This window comes from Humulus lupulus, chromosome 2 (assembly GCF_963169125.1).
Source record: "Humulus lupulus chromosome 2, drHumLupu1.1, whole genome shotgun sequence".
Classification (NCBI taxonomy): domain Eukaryota; kingdom Viridiplantae; phylum Streptophyta; class Magnoliopsida; order Rosales; family Cannabaceae; genus Humulus; species Humulus lupulus.
Genome location: NC_084794.1, coordinates 188,870,456 through 188,892,084, shown reverse-complemented (window position 1 = coordinate 188,892,084; position 21,629 = coordinate 188,870,456). Strand labels below are relative to the sequence as shown.

General features: G+C 36.3%; 1 protein-coding gene across 1 annotated transcript; it reads right to left on the bottom strand.

The window, feature by feature from the left end:
• Positions 1–1,413: 1,413 nt before the first annotated feature.
• On the bottom strand, positions 1,414–13,456 carry LOC133815018 (uncharacterized). The gene is made up of 5 exons (XM_062247913.1): positions 13,375–13,456; positions 11,628–11,680; positions 11,384–11,506; positions 2,268–2,483; positions 1,414–1,932 (listed from the first exon to the last, which is right to left on the bottom strand). Exons 1-5 carry the CDS (start codon positions 13,454–13,456, stop codon positions 1,414–1,416), a joined length of 993 nt encoding a protein of 330 aa, XP_062103897.1.
• Between the last annotated feature and the right edge of the window lie 8,173 nt (positions 13,457–21,629).

The window sequence follows — 21,629 nt, the reverse complement described above, 5'->3', positions numbered from 1 at the left end:
CAAGGTCATGCCTGGTCGGTCATGACACTTGACTGGCCAGTCAAAATTCTTCACTGGTCTATCGGGTCACTCCTAAGCCAGATCACCCAACCATTCCTTGCCATTTGTCATTTCTATTGCCACGTCATCGTTTTCAAATTTTGGGGATAACACCTAAGCCTCAAACAATGTCATTGCCGAAACATCAAGAAAAACAAACGCAAAAGTTTTCTACATTTCCTTCATGTATAAAAATTACAATATTAGCCATCACAAATATATACTTAGCATGTTGCTACACAAACACCAAAGCAAGGCAACAACTATCTTCATATTATTAACAAACTTAGCATGCACCAACATAATTCAAAACAAAAACTAGGAAAATATTTAACAACCTATCCTCATTTACCCTCATGATTCATCTTACATGCGTAATCAAATAAAAGAAAAATACCAAAACCAATATACAACCTATGGCCGAAACCTACACCCAAAAAATGTACCCTCGTTTTCAATATTTTAATTAAACCTAATCATGCACATATTCCTCAAAACCATAAGGTACAACATATACATATTTTCTCAAGACAACAAACAATAATACATGACCATAAACAAGAATCAAATCAACATCCAATCATCAAAAGGGTAGGGGATTCCATTACCTCCTTGGTAGTGTTCAAGAACACAAAGTGAATCAATCCTTAAGAACCTAGGGATTTCGAAATACACCACCAAAGAAAAGAGAAACAATTTTCTTAGAATTGAGAAGGAGGAACCTAATCTTAGAGGATCGAAAACAAAAATCAAATTCAAGACAAGAATACAAACCTAGAGATTTTGAATCCCCTTCCTCTTCTCCTTCTTTCTCTCACATTCTATTCTATTTATAACCCCTAGTGACCTAACCCTAAGAAGAGAACTCAAGTGTGCAAAGCTAAATGCCTATCCCACAAATTAAGTTAAATCCCACCATTCCCTCTCCTTACACCTCATATAACCCTTATCACAATGTGAACCAAATCAAAAGATAAGCCTTGCCATCTTATCCCAAAAGATGACAACCCATTTCCTTTTCCCTTTTATTTCTATAATTAAAAAAAAAACATAAAACGCTCACACCCACACACACACATTTAAAAAGAATGTAACAAATACTAATCACATAAGTTTGTCACACGAAATAAAAATGTAGCACTAATAATAAAACAAAACAAGTTACACAATTATTCCAAACAAATCAATCAAATCCTAATTCACATAATAAAAATAATACAAATTATTTTCTAATAAACAAAGAATTAAGTAAAACATGTCATATAAAATAAATTTTGATCACTACAATCTACCCTCCAGAAAAGGAATTGCATCCTCAAAATCATTCCTTACCAAACAACTCAGGGTAGTGTTCCCTCATGTCCTCTTCTAACTTTAGGTTGATTCTCTAGCTAAACAATTCTCCCACAGGACCTTTACTAGAGGAATCTTCTTGAAGCTTAGTTCATTGACTCCTATCTCTAAGATTTGCACTAATTGCTCATCATAACTCAGGTCCTTCTTTAGTTCCAACAGTTCATAACTCAACACGTGGGAGGGATCGAGCACATACTTCCTCAACTTGGAAATATGGAACACATTATGCGTCTCAGCGAGTCCAGGTGGTAAAGCCAAGCAATAGGCAACTTGCCCAACTCTCTCCAATATCTCAAATAGACCTATATACATTGGAATTAACTTTCCCTTCTTCCAAAAATTCATAACCCCTTTCATAGGTGATACTCTCAGAAACACCTGATCACCTACTAAGAATTCCAACTCTCTTCTCTTAAGATTTGCAGAGCTTTTCTGCATACTCTGTGCAGTCAGTATCCTCTGCCTAATCTTGGTGACTACTTTAGTGGCCTCTCTCACTGCTTCTGGTCCTAGAATCTGTTTCTCCCCCACCTCATCCTAATGTAGGGGCATCCTACATTTGCGTCCATATATCATCTTGTACGGGTCATCCCAATAGTAGACTGGTAGTTATTATTATAAGAGAACTCTATTAGAGGTAAATATCAACTCCATGATCCCAAAAAGTCAAGTGCACAAGACCTTATCATGTCCTCTAGAATTTTTATTGTTCGATCTAATTGACCATTTGTTTGGGGATGGAAGGTCGTACTAAGTTTAAGCCTCATCCCCATAGCTTGTTGTAAACTCTTCTAGAAAATTGAAGTGAACACAGACCCTCTATTAGAGATTGTTGATTTTGGCACTCCATGTAATCGGACAATCTCACTTACATATAACTCTACATATTTATCTATAGGATAAGTTGTCTTAACTGGTAGGAAGTGAGCTGACTTGGTGAATCTGTCGATTATCACCCAAGCTGAATCATGTTGCTTTGGGGTCCTTGGAAATCCTACTACAAAGTCCATGACTATGTCTTCCCATTTCCATTCTGGGATACTGATGGGTTGGAGCAAATATGGTGGCCTCTGGTGCTCTTCTTTAACCTGCTGATAGGTGAGACACTACATCATGTATTCTACTATGTCACGCTTCATTCTTGGGAACCACTACAATGCTTTTGAGTCACTGTACATCTTGGTAGAACCTGGATGCAGGGAATAAGGGGTAGTGTGAGCCTCTGACATCACGCTCTCTTTTAGTTCCTTATCTACTAGCACACAAATTTGATCCTTATACCGCAACAATACACTCTTTGACTTAGTGAAGTTGTTGTCACTCCCTTCCTTGATTAGTGCTTCCTGTCTAACCAAAGCCTCGTCTAGTTTCTGCTTCTCCTTTATTTGCTCAAGTAAGGATGATTGCAGAGTAAGCTTGACAAGCTCCCAGTAATTAATTCAATTCTGACTACTACCATTTCTGTAGAATCCAAGAACTTTACTTAGCTAAGATAGATAATAGTATGATAGTATTTATAGCATTATCTTTGTTACTATGGAGTTTTGGTTCAGACCGGGAATTATTTGGACACTCATAGTAGTACTTATAGATTTTCTAAGTTTAGTCTATAGTTTAAGGATATTAAGTTTAACCTAAGGTTTGATTAATGTGACTGATATTAAGGATTATATTTATTATACTATAAGGTTTAGATATCAACCAATAGGATTTTAAGCACATGTTATGAATGGTAATTAAGGATTAAGTATTTTTGAGGATTAAATTTAATAAGGAGTAAAGTTTGAATGTTATAGGGTCAGTCAGCAGCTTTGAATACGTTGAGGGCTTAGTCAAGGCTGTTTACTCCATTCAAACTTAGCTAAAAATGTGTAATTTCGTGTTTAAATATTCAGCGAGTGCCGATATATCGCAGCTATAGGGGGCGATATGTCGCAGCACGTAGATACGGAAAACACGAAACGATGCACGGTCGCCTCGGGCATACTGGCCCAGGCGATATATCGCCTACAGGGGGCGATATATCGCCTCCTTCAGCATATGTTCAATTGTTTTTGAATTCTTTTCCTTTCAGCCATTCAAACTCCTTCAACAGTCCAGCATCTTTTGAACGAGACTTCAGCCTCTGCTGAACGATTATTCAAATGATTTTCACCTAAAAAGCCATTATTTTTATTCAAGTAAAATCAAGATATTTTCATTCCCAAACTCTATAAATAGGACCTAGTACCCAGCCATTATTCACCATTTGCTCTAAGTTCAGAAGCTGCTAGTGTTAAGTGAGTGTGAGAGTATAAACACCTGGTTTGGGAAAAACTATAAGCTTAAACATCATAAGCTTATCAAACACTTTGGGAAGTGAGTTCTATAGTATTTCGGTGGAGGTATAGATTGGTCTTTCAAGTCTTTGAGGTAACCAAAACTCTAGTTCCTTTCTGTATTATGTTTCCTTTCTCTTAGTCTTCTACTCAATTTCCTAACCTCATTCTTATTTTGGTTAGGGAATCCAAGTTCTTAAGCACTTAAGTTATGGTAAGCATATTTTCTTTTAATGGTTTAGTCTTCCTATTCATTTTCATTTCTTCTTCTTCTTAAACTCACTCTTTCTCATATGGTTTTAGGAGTGTTCCAAAAGTCCCAACTCAGTCCATTATATCCCGGTAACTTTGGTAAGGAAAATAGGCTAGAATCTATATGTTTATGTTTATTTTTATGTTATCTTATGTGTTATGTTATGATATGTTATGAATATGTTATGAATATGTTATGTATGTATGTTTGTAGGCTTGGGCATATGACCCATATGACTAACAAGACCCCAAATGGGTTATGGGCATATGACCTACTTAGCTAGTAGGACCCCACTAATTCCATGGGCATATGCTTGTTTAGTCTATGGGACCCCAAGTAATAATGGCCATTATAATAAGTGTATTATGTGTTATGATATGTCTTTACGTTATTACGAAATTGATGTGTATGACTATGTGTTAGATTTTTCCTTGCTGGGCATTAGGCTCATTCCTTTCTGTTTATGTGCAGGAAATAAGCTTTAGAGGCGGAAAGATTCGTGACGCTTAGAGGATGTGTATCGATGGTGAATGGAGTCAAGGGGCCGAGCGTTATTCGATTCGAGGATGTAGTCTTGTTTATGTTTTTAAATGTATTTTCCGCATTTTCTATGTAACTCTTTTTACTTTAAGTTATTTTTGTTTTAAAGACAATGGGTACCCATATCCTACTTATTTTTATGAAAGTAACCTTTGTTTCTACAAGTTTATAATAAATTATGGTATTTTCGCAAATGTATGTTTTAGTAAGAATTTGTATGTATAGTTCGATAATGGTCCAAGAGTCTAGATTAGTGGGTCATTACAATTTCATTCTGGAGTGGTGCCTCTATTGAACTTAGTGTTGAGAGAGTCCCATAACTGCGTCTACTCAAGGTGTCAGCTACAATGTTTTCCTTGTCTGGGTGATAAAGGATCTCGCCGTCATAGTGCTTTACTAACTCCAACCACCTTCTTTGCATCATATTCAACTCCTTCTTAGTGAAGAAATACTTTAGGATCTTATGGTCTATGTATATCTCGCATTTCTCTCTGTAAAGATGGTGCCTCCATATCTTAAGTGCAAACACTACCGCAACCAACTCTAAGTCATGGGTAGGGTATCTTTGTTCGTACTCTTTCAACCGTCAAACGAAATTGTGTGTAGATTCTTATTGGTGGTGTAGTCTCACTCTCTCCCAACAATATTTACCATATGTGATGTTGTTATTCATCCATAATTTTTGGGTTCACATTACCTGTTCAATCAAACAGTGCTTTTTCAGATTCCAAGGCAGACTGACATCACTTTTTCCACAGCAATGATGGCCTTTAATCTTCTGATGATGTCACCTCTAGTCATATGCATGCAATGCTAGCTATATATAGCCTTACATTTCCCACTTCCTTCATGTTCTTCATTTTCACTAACCTTTCACTCACCTCCAAAAACTCTCTCATAACCCAAAGCTTTCTTTCCCATTTTCTAGATTTGTCATCCATTCTTCACCAATTCATCTTTACACGCATTCCCAAAGTAATTTTTTTTATCACTTACTCATAATTTTTGCGTTGTGATTTATGCAAAATCTATGGTAATTTGGAATTTTCACTTATGTGCTCTTGGTGTTCTTGAACGAATCGTAAAATCTTAGGGTTTTTCTATCAAAATTGTTGCTTTTCTCATAAAAAAATAGCGTTTGGGAAGTAGGATAATGCATCCTAGGCTTTAGGTATGCTTGAATTTATGCTAGATGAAAGGAAAATTCAGAGAATCAAAGGAAAATTTTATTTTTGAGTTTTGGAAAAATGGTGAGAAAATTTCCTCCAAAAGGTAAGTGAAAATTCTTTTTTACTACCTTTTGGATTCACGTTTAGACTTGGTCGAATACAACATTATGTTTATTTGACCAACACACTACTTTAGACACACATATGATGGTCGAATAATCCACTTCCCCATTTATTTTCATCAGATGTATGCACGCGATTACTAGGGAAGTGATTATTCCATAGACCCTGACTTATTCCAAACGATGGTCAATGACTTTGATAAGAATCGACCAGACATCAATTCCAACCAAGAAACTCATGAACCACCGTCTCGACTAGGGGTTGAAAACCATCAATATCATTTCCATTTTAACCTCAACCAGGTGTATTGTCATAAGGTTGATGAATTGCACCAAGGAATAAGGAAATTCCTTCCAAAGTATTGGACCTACATTGTCCATCCAGATTTTTTCACACTCTACTGGTCGGAATCCTGACCAGTGGGAGAGTAACGTGCAAGGCTTCATTGGCTGAACAAGCTGTAATTTTCGCCTTTTGTCCTCCAGATATGGCAAGAGTAAAGCAGACCACTCGCCAACAAATTTCTACAGACCCGCAGGTCGCAAGGCAGGCGACCAGCGCCAACAACGACCAACCAATAAGAAGAAATGATCTGCCCATAAGAGCCAAGCCAGGAGTGGAGGTTACCAATTTGTTTTGAGAATTTTAAACTACCAAAGTAAGGAAATCGTAACAAGTAATAAAGTGTTAAATTAAGTATCGTTCCCACGAAGACTGTTATTAACTACCAAAAATTAATCTTTAATTCTAATTGATTGATCAATAATGAATATTGAATATTGATCAATAATAATAATTGATTGATCAATAATAAAATAGAACAATAGAGAACTCAACACTAAATATTAATTCAATGATATAAGAATTAGGGTTATTAACTTCATCAACTATCCACCTATGCCTCTCTAATGTGAATTTAAGAATTCCTATCTCTATTGTGATAGCGGATTACAATTGTCAATTAAATTCTTACTATGACTTATAATTCTCTAAAATAAGCAATCTCCTACATCTCTGTGGTAAACTAACATATTGCAGGATTAAACACGTAATCCCTACGCTACACAAATCATACATGTACAATCGTACAATATTAATCTATGATTATTTTACTATAGCATATTTATCCTTCACTTCTCAGATCTCAGGTTAAAATCATTTAAATCATGTAAATGGTGATCAAGCATTCACAAGTATTAAACACAAGTCAAACAATTCACAATATTGATAGGTAATTCATAAACACTTCATTAAATCATCATAAGGTTTCAAGAGAATCAATTAACACCCTAAATAAGAAAATTAAATCATGCTAAACATAATCAAATCCATCAAACTTAATATAAACATCACTACAAGAGAAAGTAAAAGAAGAAGAAGAAGAAAAAGAAATAGTTGGTCTCCAAGATTTTGCCTCCATAAAGTGTTTCCTTCAGTCTCTTCTTAGGGTTCTCTCCTCAAAAATCATCATAATGTTGCTTAAATAGTATGTTGACGCGGTTTTTTGCTAGCAGTGGATTAAGAAATTTGATAACAAATATATTAGTGCTCTTTTTTAAACTGTAATTAACTAGAAGAATCATTTCTCACACTCACACTTTAACGTGGTTCAGTGATTAAAAACCCACCTAGTCCACAAGGAAATATTATTGATCGCTTACAATTTTTGCAGAGTTTCTGTATCATATAAAGTCAACCCTTTTCCTGTCCATTGTCCCTGATATTTATAGTTAATATTCTTGGATAGGTTTGGGTAATCGCGTGCATAAATATGGTAAACAATCAATCAAGATACTTCCCATTTATATTTGGATATGATTTCCTATGAAAATTACTCACGTTATCTCGGGCAATAAATATTTAATATAGCTTGGGCATTAATGATCGTATAAGGAACCTCCAAGTCTTTCAAGATCCTTCACTGTTCATCATGACCAGGTCTCTACAAGCTGAACATCTTCCTCGAGCTAGAGATCAAAGAGTGAATGGACTTTAGTTTGGCTCAAGTTCAAAGTATCCAGAAGGTGACCTAACAATTACATGCCTCAAACTAAGTTATTGTCCTGAGAGGCGATCTGGAGACTATTTGCATGGCTTAATGTCAAGTCTTAACTCGAGCTATATACATCGAAGTTAGCTAGATGTTCTGCTCACCTGCTTTCTCCATGTGTTTATCTACCAGTTGTACCCCTAGCTGAATGATTGAATTCACGCTTATTTTGGGGTATAACATTTGTCGCCCAAGCTCCTACATGTGCATGATGTCATTTTTTGACATGCACAGTAGAGGCTTTTAGGCTTCTGTCGTGTGAAATGGTGCCCACCCATTACTCGAGTGTCAAACACGTGGTTGTCTATAATTGACGTATGTTCGAGTTTCGAGGACAGTGATAATGGTCCTTTCAACTTTTTACCGCCATAAGAGTCATTTAATCTTGTCCTTTGAATCTTGAGATGACCCGATCAGATGACCCGGATTAATTCTGAAAGCTTACAAATAAATAGGAAGATCATGCCTGAACTTTACAACCTACGCATTCAAAAAGTTTTCTTTCAGAAACAAAACTTTTAGAACCCTTCACCATTCTCCCATTCTTCAGAAGTTCTCAAGTGACTCTCATAGAAGCAATCACTATTTCCCTCGATCAACCATCTGAACTATAAGTGTTTCTATACTTGGTTTAAATTTCACAATCTTATTTCCAATAAGTTCCTTTTACTTCAAATAAAAAATTCATTACAATCTCTTACTTTAGGTATGTTTGGGCTTAATAGAGATTGGTGATAGGCCAAAAACACAATTTTAGGCTCGGTTAGAAATAATGTGCGTAAGAAATGGGTAGATTTTTGGGTTTTGAAAGGGTATGGCATATGATTAAGCATCTGGGTTGCCTGTTTATGCGTAGGAATTTCAAGGGCTTTTAGGTTCAATTCTAGGTAGCTGAAGGGCTACAATTCGCTGAGCTTTTTTACATTAAACCGCCTTCGAAAAAGGTAGCGAGTCTGACATGCGAATCCCGAAGTATCAGGGGATTTTGAGTTTATAGCGCGTGGTTTAGGACTACGCATGGAAACATGTGTTGGTGCTAGGATATAGCTTAGCTCGCCTAGATTTTGGATTAAATAAATCGCATTCAAACCCTTGGGTCATCGTACCTTTATCGCCGTAGCTAAGCTTTGTTTTTTGTCTCAACTAATTAGGTCGCTTTGTCATCAGGCAATCTAGATCATGGCCCAACAAAAGAAAAATGTCACAGGTTCTTCTTCTTAGAGAAAAATAAGGGAAAGTAGGTCATGTCCGGAACCCCTATTCCCCACTTCTACCCAGTGGTGGACAGGGAGATCATAGTAGACCCTGACGCCTTTTTTGAGGCTGAGCACATTGTGTCTCAAATAACGACTCAAGGGAAGGTGAACAAAATTTTGTTGAGTATCATGTTTTAGAAGGGACCCGATGGCCTTGTTGCATGACCTCTGTTGGAAAAAGAGTGGAGCTGCGCCCCACTTCAGGGTGAGTTCGGGGCATGGAGTGATGAGCACCTGAAAGTAGGTGCTTTCCTCCCTCTGGACCAGTATTTTATTAGGCTTTTTAAACTACGTAGAACTGGCTCCATTCTAGCTGCCCCCCAAGCTCATATCGACTTTTGGCGAGAATGAACTATTTATTTTTGAAGCACAAGTAGGAGGTCCCACCCCGGCCCACATTATGTACTTCTTCTGCCTTAAGATCAACCCTGAGCAGAAAGGGTGAGGTGATGGTTTCTACTACCTCAGTCGATTTCCTAGCACGACCTTCGTCATCGACCTCCCTAGCTACCCAAATGACTATAAAGATCAATTCTTTATGTCAAATTGGTTCAAGAATTGCACTCATCGGTACTTCAATCGTCCTCGTAAGTTTCCTGAGTTTTTGAATTAAGTTTAACCCTCCTAATTAGTTGCTTCTTTGTGCAGCTATATACAAGAGGACTGTAACGTCCCAAATTACCTAATAAGGCTTAGGGCCTGGATTAGGGGGCCAGGATGGCAAATTATGGAAAATTATGTGATTTAATTATGAAATATGTGTTTATGTAACATATATGTGTGTCAATGTATGATTACATGAGTTATATTATAATATGACTAGATATGCATGTTTAGGTGTATTGAATATGCATGTGTGCCTATTTCTTATTAGAAGTGCAATTTTCGTAATTTGGCCCGCTATGAGTATATTTGGAATATTTGTGCATATATGAAATATATGTGTGACACCACATTGTCATGTGGGTATATTTGGGTTACTCGGCATGAGGCGATCCTAGGGAGCATGTTAGCGGGAAAGTCATAACGTGACCTAATACCTGACTCGGGGTGAGTCAAGGGGTATTTTGGGTATTTAGTATATTATCAGGATATTGAGTAATGGGAATAAATATTAGAGGATATATTCAGAGTTAGTGATATTAGTGATAGCTAAAATATGATGTGCAAGAATACACAATCGATTCAAGTAATAAAATAGTAAGTAAAGTATCGTTCCTACAATGACTATCAACCAATTACCAATAATTGCTTTTAAATTTCTATTTGGCTGTCAAAAATAGAGTGATTTTTAAACTAAGAATTAAAATTGAAATAAACTTTTCAATACTAAAGATTGATTCAGTAATTAAAAACCTAGGGTATTAACTTCATCAACTTTTAATTCTATTAATTTTACTAATCAGTTCTAAATCTCTTCTTCCTATTCTAATAGTAGGTTAACAAAAATTGATTCCTATTCATTTTCAAGATATAAGATTTCAACCTATATGCAGGTTGCCTACATCTCTATGATAAACTTAAACACATAGTAGGCATTAAGAATAGTAACCTAGTTGCTACACAAGTCATACAGGTACTATATAACGATAACATATTCAATTCTCATCTTTCGAATTTTGAATCAAAATCATAAATCAAGCAAATATTGATCAAGTATTTGCTAGCATTAGGCAAACATTATATAGATTAGAATAAATAAGAAGAATCAAGAGAACATCATAATAAAATTAAATAAAAATCCAAGCGACTACATTAAACCCTAGAGATTTAGTTCATGACATACATAGCTAACACCATAAAAATAAATGTTATGATCTTTAATATCCAAAGCATGAAAAGAAATTAAAGAAGAAAAATGCAGAAAATAAGCTTAGTCGTCAAGAACTCTCTGAAAATCCGTAATTAAAACCCTCATCAATACCTAATCTCTAACGTTTTAAACCTAAATAGTATTTTTTTTCTCTTCAGGGGCGCGCGTCGTGACCCTTGCATTTCCATGCCGCGACCCGTGTCTTCAAAATACCCAGGAGGTTTGTGCCTCCGTCTTCAAGCGCCGCAGCCCTAAACTCCATATCGCGGCCCGTGTGAGTACCTAGTTTTTCTTTGCTCTTTCCCACTCATCATGCTACGACCCTAAAGGGCATGCCACATCATTAATTCCTGCTAGATTTTTCATAGTTTCTGACTATTCTAGAGCCGCGACCCTTAAGCCCATGCCCCGACTCTAATTCTATTTTTTTTTAGAGTTTGACCATTTTAAATCCTTCCTTCATCACCTTCATCAAAAACTTCTTCAAGCTTCTCCTTAATGCCAATTTGACTCGACCAACCACCAAAAGTTCCATTTGTCCACCAATTATTCTTCTGTCTGCGTTTAGCTCATAATTCAAAGCATCTACCTACAACAAAGACAAACACAAGCGTAATCTTGCACAAAACAAACAGAAAGACCCAAGATTACCACAAAAGCACATCCTAAAACGACACAAAAATGGAGTTATCAAATTCCCCCAAACTTACTCTTTGTTCACCCTCCAACAAAGGACTCAATCTCACATGACAAAACTCAGAATCTAAACAACCAACACACTAGAATCAAGTCGATAAAAATAATTCATGCCTCAAGCTATGATGACTAACACACTTATATAATCTTCTGGAAAATCAACTTATAATCCAAAATTTTAGTCAAAACATTCTTCCAATCCACTTAAGTCCAAACAAAAATAAAAGTTCTCAAAATCATGATTAATAAATAAAATGCATTCGAATCAATTCATGCTCACCAATTTTTTTTCATTACAATCAATTAATATCATTATCCCATAAGCTTGCTATACTTACTAATCTACACTAATGTAGGAAACACATGCTTAGAAATCAATAGGACTTTCACAGCTTATAATTGAAGGGCTTAGGTAAAGGTAGATGAAAAATTCATTTAGGCTCAAAATTTACCATAAGCACTCAATCAAACAATCCAACCTTTATCCACTCACAAACCCAAAAAACCAATCCCAAACTTCCCAGTATTTCTTATTTTGAGAGAATTCATAAACTAATTTTTTTTTTTGGAAATGATACTACACTCCCCCAAACTTATTTCTTTTTTTTTTCTTCATTGGAGTGTAGTTCATATTCATATTCTATATAGTTTTTCTTTCTTTCCCTCTCAATTTTGCTTCTTCTATTGACACAAATTTCTAAATATAAACCCTATTACAAACCATCCCCCAATCACTTTCCATATGCTCATGGTATATCAAAGGGAAGGAAAAGTAACAAAGTTTCAAATAAACTGAAAAGAAGTGTTAGACAAAAATAATCAAATTAGGCTCAAAATTGGGTAACTAAGGATTTAATAAATCAAGGTTGTCTTGAAAGGCTCAAACGTTCCAAAGAATTGCGTAAATCATCTTTTTAAGTATGCATCATCTAGGATTTTGTCTCAAAAAGCAAGCAAACAAGTTCTAGAATAACAACATTTTCATTTTTTTTTTCAAAATTCAGCAAGCATAAAAAAATATGTTCAATTACACAAAAATTATTAAAAATCATGATTAACCTCTCAATTATTTAAGTAGACAATGTAAAAATGGAAAGAAATATTCAACCAAGCACACAGATTTTTATAGCTTAATTCTCATTCAATATATACAGCACATCATTCAATCATATTATCATTGGCTAATCATTGTCAACCTGATTCAACTAACACTATAAACAACCTAGACAAAACATCACAAACACAACACAACACGACTAAAAAAATAACATAATATATACAAAACAATAAATCCCTTCCCCCAAACTTAGCATAAACGTTGTCCCCAATGTTTATATAAAATCTAAGGAAAAGAAACTTACCTGTCACCTCAGACTGCTAAAAATGACACGGATTGAGATGATGAATCAAAAATGGGGAAAGAAAATTTTTGGGCTAGCCCATAGTTCATTCTGCCTGAGCCCGAAGTAGTAATGCAACTCAAATTAGTCTCATATTTAATAGAAATTAAAATCAAATAAAAATAAATACTCAAAATACTATAATTAATGTGTTCATAATCCAAAACTTAAATAAAACTAATAAAAAATGGAAATAAAAGATTGGAATGCCTTCAAATGTGTTGTCGTTAACGTCATTTAGTTGGGCGCTTGTTTTCTTTCATATTTCAACTTGGATCAAGTCCACCCCTCACATCCTTGAGAGCCATAGTGTCATGAGTTGGTCCTCTTTTCTTGTTATTATAGATTGGTGGAACTTTACCCCGCTCATGTAACATTTGAATCCTCTCACTAAAGAACCATTTTAAATGATGATGCACTTTTCGCATTCCACTTTTAACCATGGATCTTTGGTTAGAGACTTCCAAGTTGTTCTCAACTCTTTTTACCACTTCAACTCTACAACAAGTTTGAATTTCCGTTGCTGCAAAAACATTAAATATTACCTCCTCTTTTTGCACTCCCAGCTTCAACTCACCCTTTTGTACATTGATTAAAGCCTTACCAGTAGCCAAGAATGGCCTTCCAAGTATTATTGGAATATTGTCATCTTCCTCCATATCAAGAATGATAAAGTCCGTAGGAAAGATGAATTTGTCCACTTTCACCAATACATCCTCAATCACTCCACGAGGATGTTTGATTGATCGATCTGCCATTTGTAAAGACACGGTAGTAGGTTGAGCTTCTCCCAAATTTAATTTCTGAAAGATTGATAGAGGCATTAGATTCACACTGGCTTCTAAATCATATAAAGCCTTTGTCACCACTGAGCCCCTATAAAGCGTGGGATATTGAAATGGAAGGATCGACAACTTGGTAAGCAATTAAAGATCACTAATAATGGTATCACAAATGTGAATACCATCAAGGTCTTAGAATTGCTTCACATGGATCTAATGGGTCCAATTCAGGTTGAAAGCTTAAATGGAAAAAGATACATTTTTGTGGGTGTAGATGACTTCTTACATTTTACTTGGGTTGATTTTTTAAGAGAAAATTTGACTATGGGTTTGAATTGGATACTTTAACTGATTTTTGTGACAACACTAGTGCAATAAATATTTCCTAAAATCCAGTTCAACACTCACACACAAAACATATTGATATTAAACACCATTTCATTAGAGAGTTTGTTGAGAATAAAACACTAATCTTGGAATACATTGAGACTGACAAGAAAATTGTTGATATTTTCACAAAGTCCCTAGATTTTGTTCGGTTTGATTCCCTCAAGAAATCCTTGGGGGTTTGTAGCATGTAATTTTTGTTTTAGTCTTGACCGTCCTTGTTCCTTATCAAATATTTGTATACCTGCTAAAACAATTTTCAAATGTTTTTCAAAAAATTTGTGAGAACTTATTAATTACTTTTTATATATGACATGCTAAGTTTGTTGGTTTCGACATACAAATTTCTTCATGAATTATTTTTGGAAAAATGCCAACTAAGAGTGTATTGAGAAAAATTAACAAAATTTCTTTAGTTTCAGGTTCCTCTGAGAGAATAGAGCTACCTATGCCAGTGTGTGAAAGCCAACTTTGAGTAAGTTGAGCCTGTGTAATTATACCTATGTAGAGGATATGCTACCATTGAAAAGGGCTACCACTGGTGTAGTGTGACAGAGTGTCCATTGGGTTCTACAGAAAAAGGCCAAAATTTCCAACATGAGCAATGACCCTATTTTTAAACTTCACACACTAATACCTGTTCTGAATGAAGAAAAAGTAAAAATTATCAGTCTCATACTTTGTGTTAATAGTTTTCCTAAAAATATTTTGTGCTCTTGAGGTTTTGAATTTTTCTAGCATGTTATATGGTTCAAATAATTTTTCTAACATTATAGTACTCATTTAATTTTTGATTGTTTGGTAACAATTTTTCAGGTTTTGAATTTTTGTTAGCTGCAAAAGGAAATATTATGGTTATATAAGAATAAAAACAAAATACCAAAAAATAATTAAAAAAATGAGAATATTGAAATCAATAAAGGTGGAAGAAAACCGAATGAATTGTGTGGGATTTCAAAATCTTGCTTGATTTTTTTTTTCCAATTGACTAAGTGTTATTTTTTCAATATTCTCTCCACAGTTAAGGTATGTCTGAATATTAATTGTTTTTTGTGAGAAAAATGACTCTTGAAAAATATATTTGGTTGCCTTTTTTTGTTTAGTCACAATTAAGACAAAACATTCATTTTTTCTCTCATAGTCAAAATCGGGTAACTACCCATTTTGTGCTTATAACCTCAAGTTGGTCCTCACATTCCCACAATCACTCTATCATTTTTTCTCCAGTTATTTCTTCTTGGTTCTTCTGTGTTGTTTTTCTTTCTTGTGTATCTTATTGTGCAGGAATCAATGGCTCAAACCAAGACCGTCAATTCTCCCCAGCCTTATGTCAGTGCTTCTAGTTCCTCTACTCCATCTGGTGTTATTTCTGAGACATCAAACATTCTCGTTGTCAAAGCTGATCTTGTACATGTTAATTATCGCCTTGGAACCATGGAGGCCACCCAACAAGCAATCCTTGCTCAGCTGTCTGCCATTTCCAAGGGTGTTTAATTTTCTTTCTTGCTTAATTTTCTATCCTGTTAAACTTTTTTGTGTCCAAAGAACAAGGCCTCTTGTCTTTTGTTTTTGATTTTCATTAATTTGACTCCTTGATAGACAAAAAGGGGGAGTAGTTGGATGGTTTTACTTTTTTCTTTTGTTTTGTGTACAACTGTCGACCCTATTTTCAGGGGGAGTTATGTGTTCATGTCTTGTTAAACTTTTTCCAAAAAATTTACATGTTTTATCTTTGTTAGTATGCCAATTTCCACGGAGAGTTCTTAGGAACTTATATTTTTTCTAACAAAGTGTTTGCTGCAGCTTTTGAGCTCATATTGCTAAAAATATATTTTTTCTAAAAACATGTCAAATGGGGAGATTGTAAAATCATATTTTGGCTAACCTTTTTAATAAATATATTTTATTATTTAATTGGTATATTTGAAATTATATATTGGGTAAGTAAGTGGATTGTGTCTCATTTTGGTAAGAATCAATTTTTTATTAAGTGCAGTTTATATATAGTCAAGTTTCCTTAATTATTTATGGCAACCATGTTTATAATAAGTATGTGTATTGAAGAATTATTCTCTGTATGTTTCCTTGATTTTTTATGCTTTAAAATGAGGAAACTGAATGAAACTTGTGCCCATAGTAAGGAAATTTCGAAAGAAACCTGGTTGGGTTTTACGACCAGGTTCGTCCATTTGCTGATGCTACAGAATGGTTGTTTGTCACATCTAGAAATTGCTGCAGTAAATGAAAAGAGAAGTTATTTTGAGTAACTTCCCGATTTGGTCTGATTTAGGCCATTAACGAGATTGGCTGGCTTAGGAATTTCTAAACTCTATAAATACCATACCTAAGCGACAACCATTCTTATCTCTTCACCTGTCTAACGTTTCATGCTTTGAAGATGTCTTTTTTTTTATGTAAAGAGTAGTATTTGTTCAACTATCTCTTTGTTTGTTTGTTTTTCTTTGTGTTGTTTATTCTTAAACAGGTCATAAAGTTTGTGAACATGACACACAATCTTCGAGAGAAGATTTCCATAAGACTCACTTCGGGAGGAAGCAAGCACTCATCCAGTTCATAAGGGATTTTGTGTTCTTGGTGTTTATCAAAATTAGATTATTAAAGTGGAGTACTTCAAGGTTGCGACAAGGATTTAAAGGGAGTCCAAATTTGTATAAGTCAATTGGTTATTGTATTATTGAGTCTTTACTAATTGATTTTATCTTTGGGCGTGGCCTCGTGGACTAGGTTTTTTGAACCACGTAAAAACCTTTTTATGTCACGTTACATTTAGTTTATTTACTTTCATTTCGTATGTTGTGATTCATCAGCAATCTGTCTTGATAATTTAGAGTATCTGTCTGTTCAAACAACTATTTAAATATTCCACATGAATTAAATTGTTTGTTAAATTCAGTTGGTAATATTAAAAAATGGAATTTAAGGTCCTAATACACCGTCCTTGGGATCTTTACTTGCCAAAAACACTCTCTTAAGCACTAAATCACCGAGTCTGAGTCTGCATCCTTTTATCTTCAAGTTGAGGTAACAAGTGATTCTCTGTTGATATTGGGCGAGCTACAATTGTGACTATTCTTATTTTTCTTTGATCAAATCAAGGGATGCATGTAGTAGCTCATGGTTTCGATCTTGACTATAGGTTTTCTGTCTATGGGTCGCCACGAGTGCCTCAATCGGGAGCATAGCTTCACTTCCAAATGCCAGATAGAAGGGAGTATGTTTTATGGAGGTGCAATGTGAGGTTCTATAGGCCCAGAGTACCTGTGGAAGCTGCTCAGACCATAATCCCTTCGCTTCATCTAACTGCATCTTTAAGCTTGCCTTTAGGGTTTCGTTTACACCCTTGAGATGGCCATTAGCCTATGGGTATGCTACCGACAAGAAACTCTTGGTTATATCGTACTTCAAGTTTGTGAAGAGATCACTATCGATCTGAGTTTAATTGTATGACACGATCTTCTTTGGGAGCCCAAATCGACCTATGATAATCTTTACGACAAAAAACACGACTCTCTTCGAGGTTATGGTCGCCAGAGGCTCTACCTCGACCCATTTCGTGAAGTAGTAGATGGTGACAACATCATAATGAACTCCTCTTTTTCCTATTGGTAAAGAACCAATAAATTCGATTCCCCATACTGCAAATGGCCAGGGAGACGAGATCATGGTTAACTCAATGGGCGCTGCCTGGCCAATGATGGCGAAGCATTGGCACTTGTCCCATTTCTGTACATGTGAGACTGAGTCCTTTGTCAGCATAGGAAAAAAAAACCTTATCTCAATATCTTTAGTGCCAAGTTTTGCCCCCCCCCCCCCCCAGCATGGTCTCCGCAAAGGCCTTCATGTATCTCTTGGAATATAGTTTGCACTTCCTCAGACAGAACAGATCGCAGGAGAGGTAGCGAATGCCATCGTCGATATACAGTCCCTTCAACCATAACATACTACGGAGCTTCCTTCCGATCGTCTGGTAGTTTACCATCATTTATGAGTTACTCTATTATGGTGGTTATTCAGGTTAGTTTTGTGTCAATCATTCTGACCTCAAGCGACTTTGCCATTATGCTCGAGTGTTCCAAGAACTCCACCAAGACTAAATTCAGAGTTTCTGCCTCTCTGGTGGTGGCTAGTTGAGCTAAAGCATCAGTATTGGAATTTTTTTCACGGGGTACTTCTTCAATGGAGCTGAACTCAAATTCAGACAACTCCCCTTTGACCTTAGCTAAGTAAGACACCATTTTGATACCACGAGATTGATACTCGCCAAATATTTTATTAACCATGACCTGGGAATCGTTATAACATTTTATCGCCTTTGCTTTTAGTTCTTTTGCCACCCTTATTCCTACAAATAGGGGTTCGTACTCGGCTTTATTGTTGGATGCTTTGAACCTGAACCTAAGAGATTTGTAGAATCGATGGCCCTCAAGTGAGATTAGAATTGTCCTAGATCTTGATCCGTTCTCGTTAGAGGATCCATCAACGAATATTTTCCATAAGTCTTAAAATGATTCTTTCATCAACTCGTCTTGAAAACCTGTGCACTCGGCCACGAAGTCAGTGAGGGCTTGACTCTTGATCGCTGTGCGTGGCATATACAATATCTCAAACTTGCTGAGTTCATTGGTCAACTTTATTAGATATCCTAATGTTTTAGGCTTTTCCAAGACCTGCCTTAAAGGTTGATCGGTTAAGACGTGGATGGTGTGGGATAGAAAGTACGGTATAAGCTTCCTTGAAGCCAAAATAAGACGCGAGCTTTTCTATTAAAGGATATCAGGACTCAGCTCACAAAAGTCTTTTACTTTACGTAGTACACTAGTTTCTGTGCCCAATTCTCCTCTCAAACTAACACAGTGCTGACCGCATTTTTCTTCATAGCCAGATATTGAAGCAAACATTCTCATGCTGCCGATTTCGATAGTACGAGGGGTTCAACTAGGTGAGCATTCAGATCATGAAATGACTGCTTGCATTCTTCGGTCCACTCAAAAATTTTGTTTCCTCTTAGCAAATTGTAAAATGGGAGACACTTGTCAGTGGATTTTGAAACGAAGCGGTTTAGGGCGCCACTTTTCTAGTTAAACTCTGTACTTCCTTACGTGACTTAGGCAATAGAATTTCTAATAACAGTCTGATTTTCTCTAGATTCGCCTCTATCCCCCTTGTGTTGACTATAAACCCCATAAACTTTCTTGACGGGACTCCAAAAGTTCACTTCTAGGGGTTTAGCTTCATGTCGTACCTCTTAAGTACACCAAAACACTCTTCCAAGTCGGACACATGGTTATTAGCATTCTTTGATTTAACGAGCATATCGTCGATGTGGACCTCAATCTTTTTCCCAATATGGTTAGTGAACATTTTGTTGACTAACCGTTGGTATGTTGTAGCAACATTCTTTAGCTCGAATGTCATAACTTTGTAGCAGTATACATTATGCTCGGTAATGAAGTCGGTATGCTCTTAGTCTGCAAAGTCCATCGCGATCTGGTTGCATTCAGATCATGAAATGACTGCTTGCATTCTTCGGTCCACTCAAAAATTTTGTTTCCTCTTAGCAAATTGTAAAATGGGAGACACTTGTCAGTGGATTTTGAAACGAAGCGGTTTAGGGCGCCACTTTTCTAGTTAAACTCTGTACTTCCTTACGTGACTTAGGCAATAGAATTTCTAATAACAGTCTGATTTTCTCTAGATTCGCCTCTATCCCCCTTGTGTTGACTATAAACCCCATAAACTTTCTTGACGGGACTCCAAAAGTTCACTTCTAGGGGTTTAGCTTCATGTCGTACCTCTTAAGTACACCAAAACACTCTTCCAAGTCGGACACATGGTTATTAGCATTCTTTGATTTAACGAGCATATCGTCGATGTGGACCTCAATCTTTTTCCCAATATGGTTAGTGAACATTTTGTTGACTAACCGTTGGTATGTTGTAGCAACATTCTTTAGCTCGAATGTCATAACTTTGTAGCAGTATACATTATGCTCGGTAATGAAGTCGGTATGCTCTTAGTCTGCAAAGTCCATCGCGATCTGGTTGTATCCAGAATATGCGTCCATGATAGACATGAGCTCGTGACCTTCTGTTGTGTCTGCCAACAGATCAATATTGGGTAATGGGAAACAGTCCTTAGGACAGGTATTATTGAGACCGGAGAAGTTAATCCAAGTTCTCCACTTCCCATTTGGTTTCTGGACCAGAATGGGGTTAGCAACACAGGTCTAATATTTTGCTTCCCTGATAAATCTGCATTTAAGTAGGCGAGCTACTTTTTCTTCTAAAACCTTCGATCGTTCTCTCCCCGAAAGCCTTCATTTTTTGGACTTTGCAGGCACATTCCATTCCAAATTCAATGTATGGATTATTACACTTGGACTGATTCCCACCATATCTTCTTGCGACCAGGCAAAGACGTCCAAGTTCTTTCTTAAGAATTCGACCAGCTCCTTCTTCCTTTCAGCTCCAAGGTTTTTTCCAACTTTGACAACTTTTGAAGGTGTCTCTGGGTCGATACTGATTTTCTCGAGCTCCTCCACAACTTGGAGGTCAGGCCTATCTTCGCCTATTTGCGAATCAATGTCCTCCTGTTGGGCGACCTCATTATCTCCTTCATGAGGTTCTTCAGTCCCCTATGTAACTTCCATTACCCAAAGCTCCTCTCCTCCATCAACTATGACCATTGCCTGCTGCCTGGGTTGTGACTTTCCCCTTATGGTGATGTTGTAGCATTCTCTGGCAGTGAGTTGATCTCCTCACATGGTACATATACCTAAAGTAGAGGGAAACTTCATCGCTAGTTGTCAATCGAGGTGATGGCCTCAAAAACCAGCAATGCGGGTCGTCCCAAAATCACGTTGTACGCGGCCGAGCAATCTAATACGACGAACTCGAGTATTTTAGAAACGGTTCACGTATCATCCCCTAGTGTAACTACTAGTCCGATTGTCCTTATGGCTGATGTTCCTTCACCTGAAAATTCATACAATATCATTAAGGTCGCCTTAAGATCAGTTACGGACAATCCTATCTTTTCTAGGGTGGACCTGAATAACACATTTACTGAGCTCCCGTTATCAACCAGTATCCTTTGCGCCCTTCGTGAAAATGATTGGTTGTTTTTTTAACTGCTATGGTTTTGATAATCGTTGCTCTGGGATAAATTCAGCGTCGTTGTGAGTTTTCAGCACCTGCATATACCTTTTTTGGGTCCCACTGCTCGTGCCCATCAAATGGGGTCCTCCAGCAATGGTGATTATATCTCCTCCTACTGTTGGAGGAGGATTAACTGTTAGAGTTTTATGCCCTAATTAAAACCCAATTTCTTTGTAATCTCATTTATCATCAATAAAACAATAGAAATCATTTTTTGACTTGGTCAATCACTTTGCTCACATGTGTTTATTTTCATGATTATTTATTTA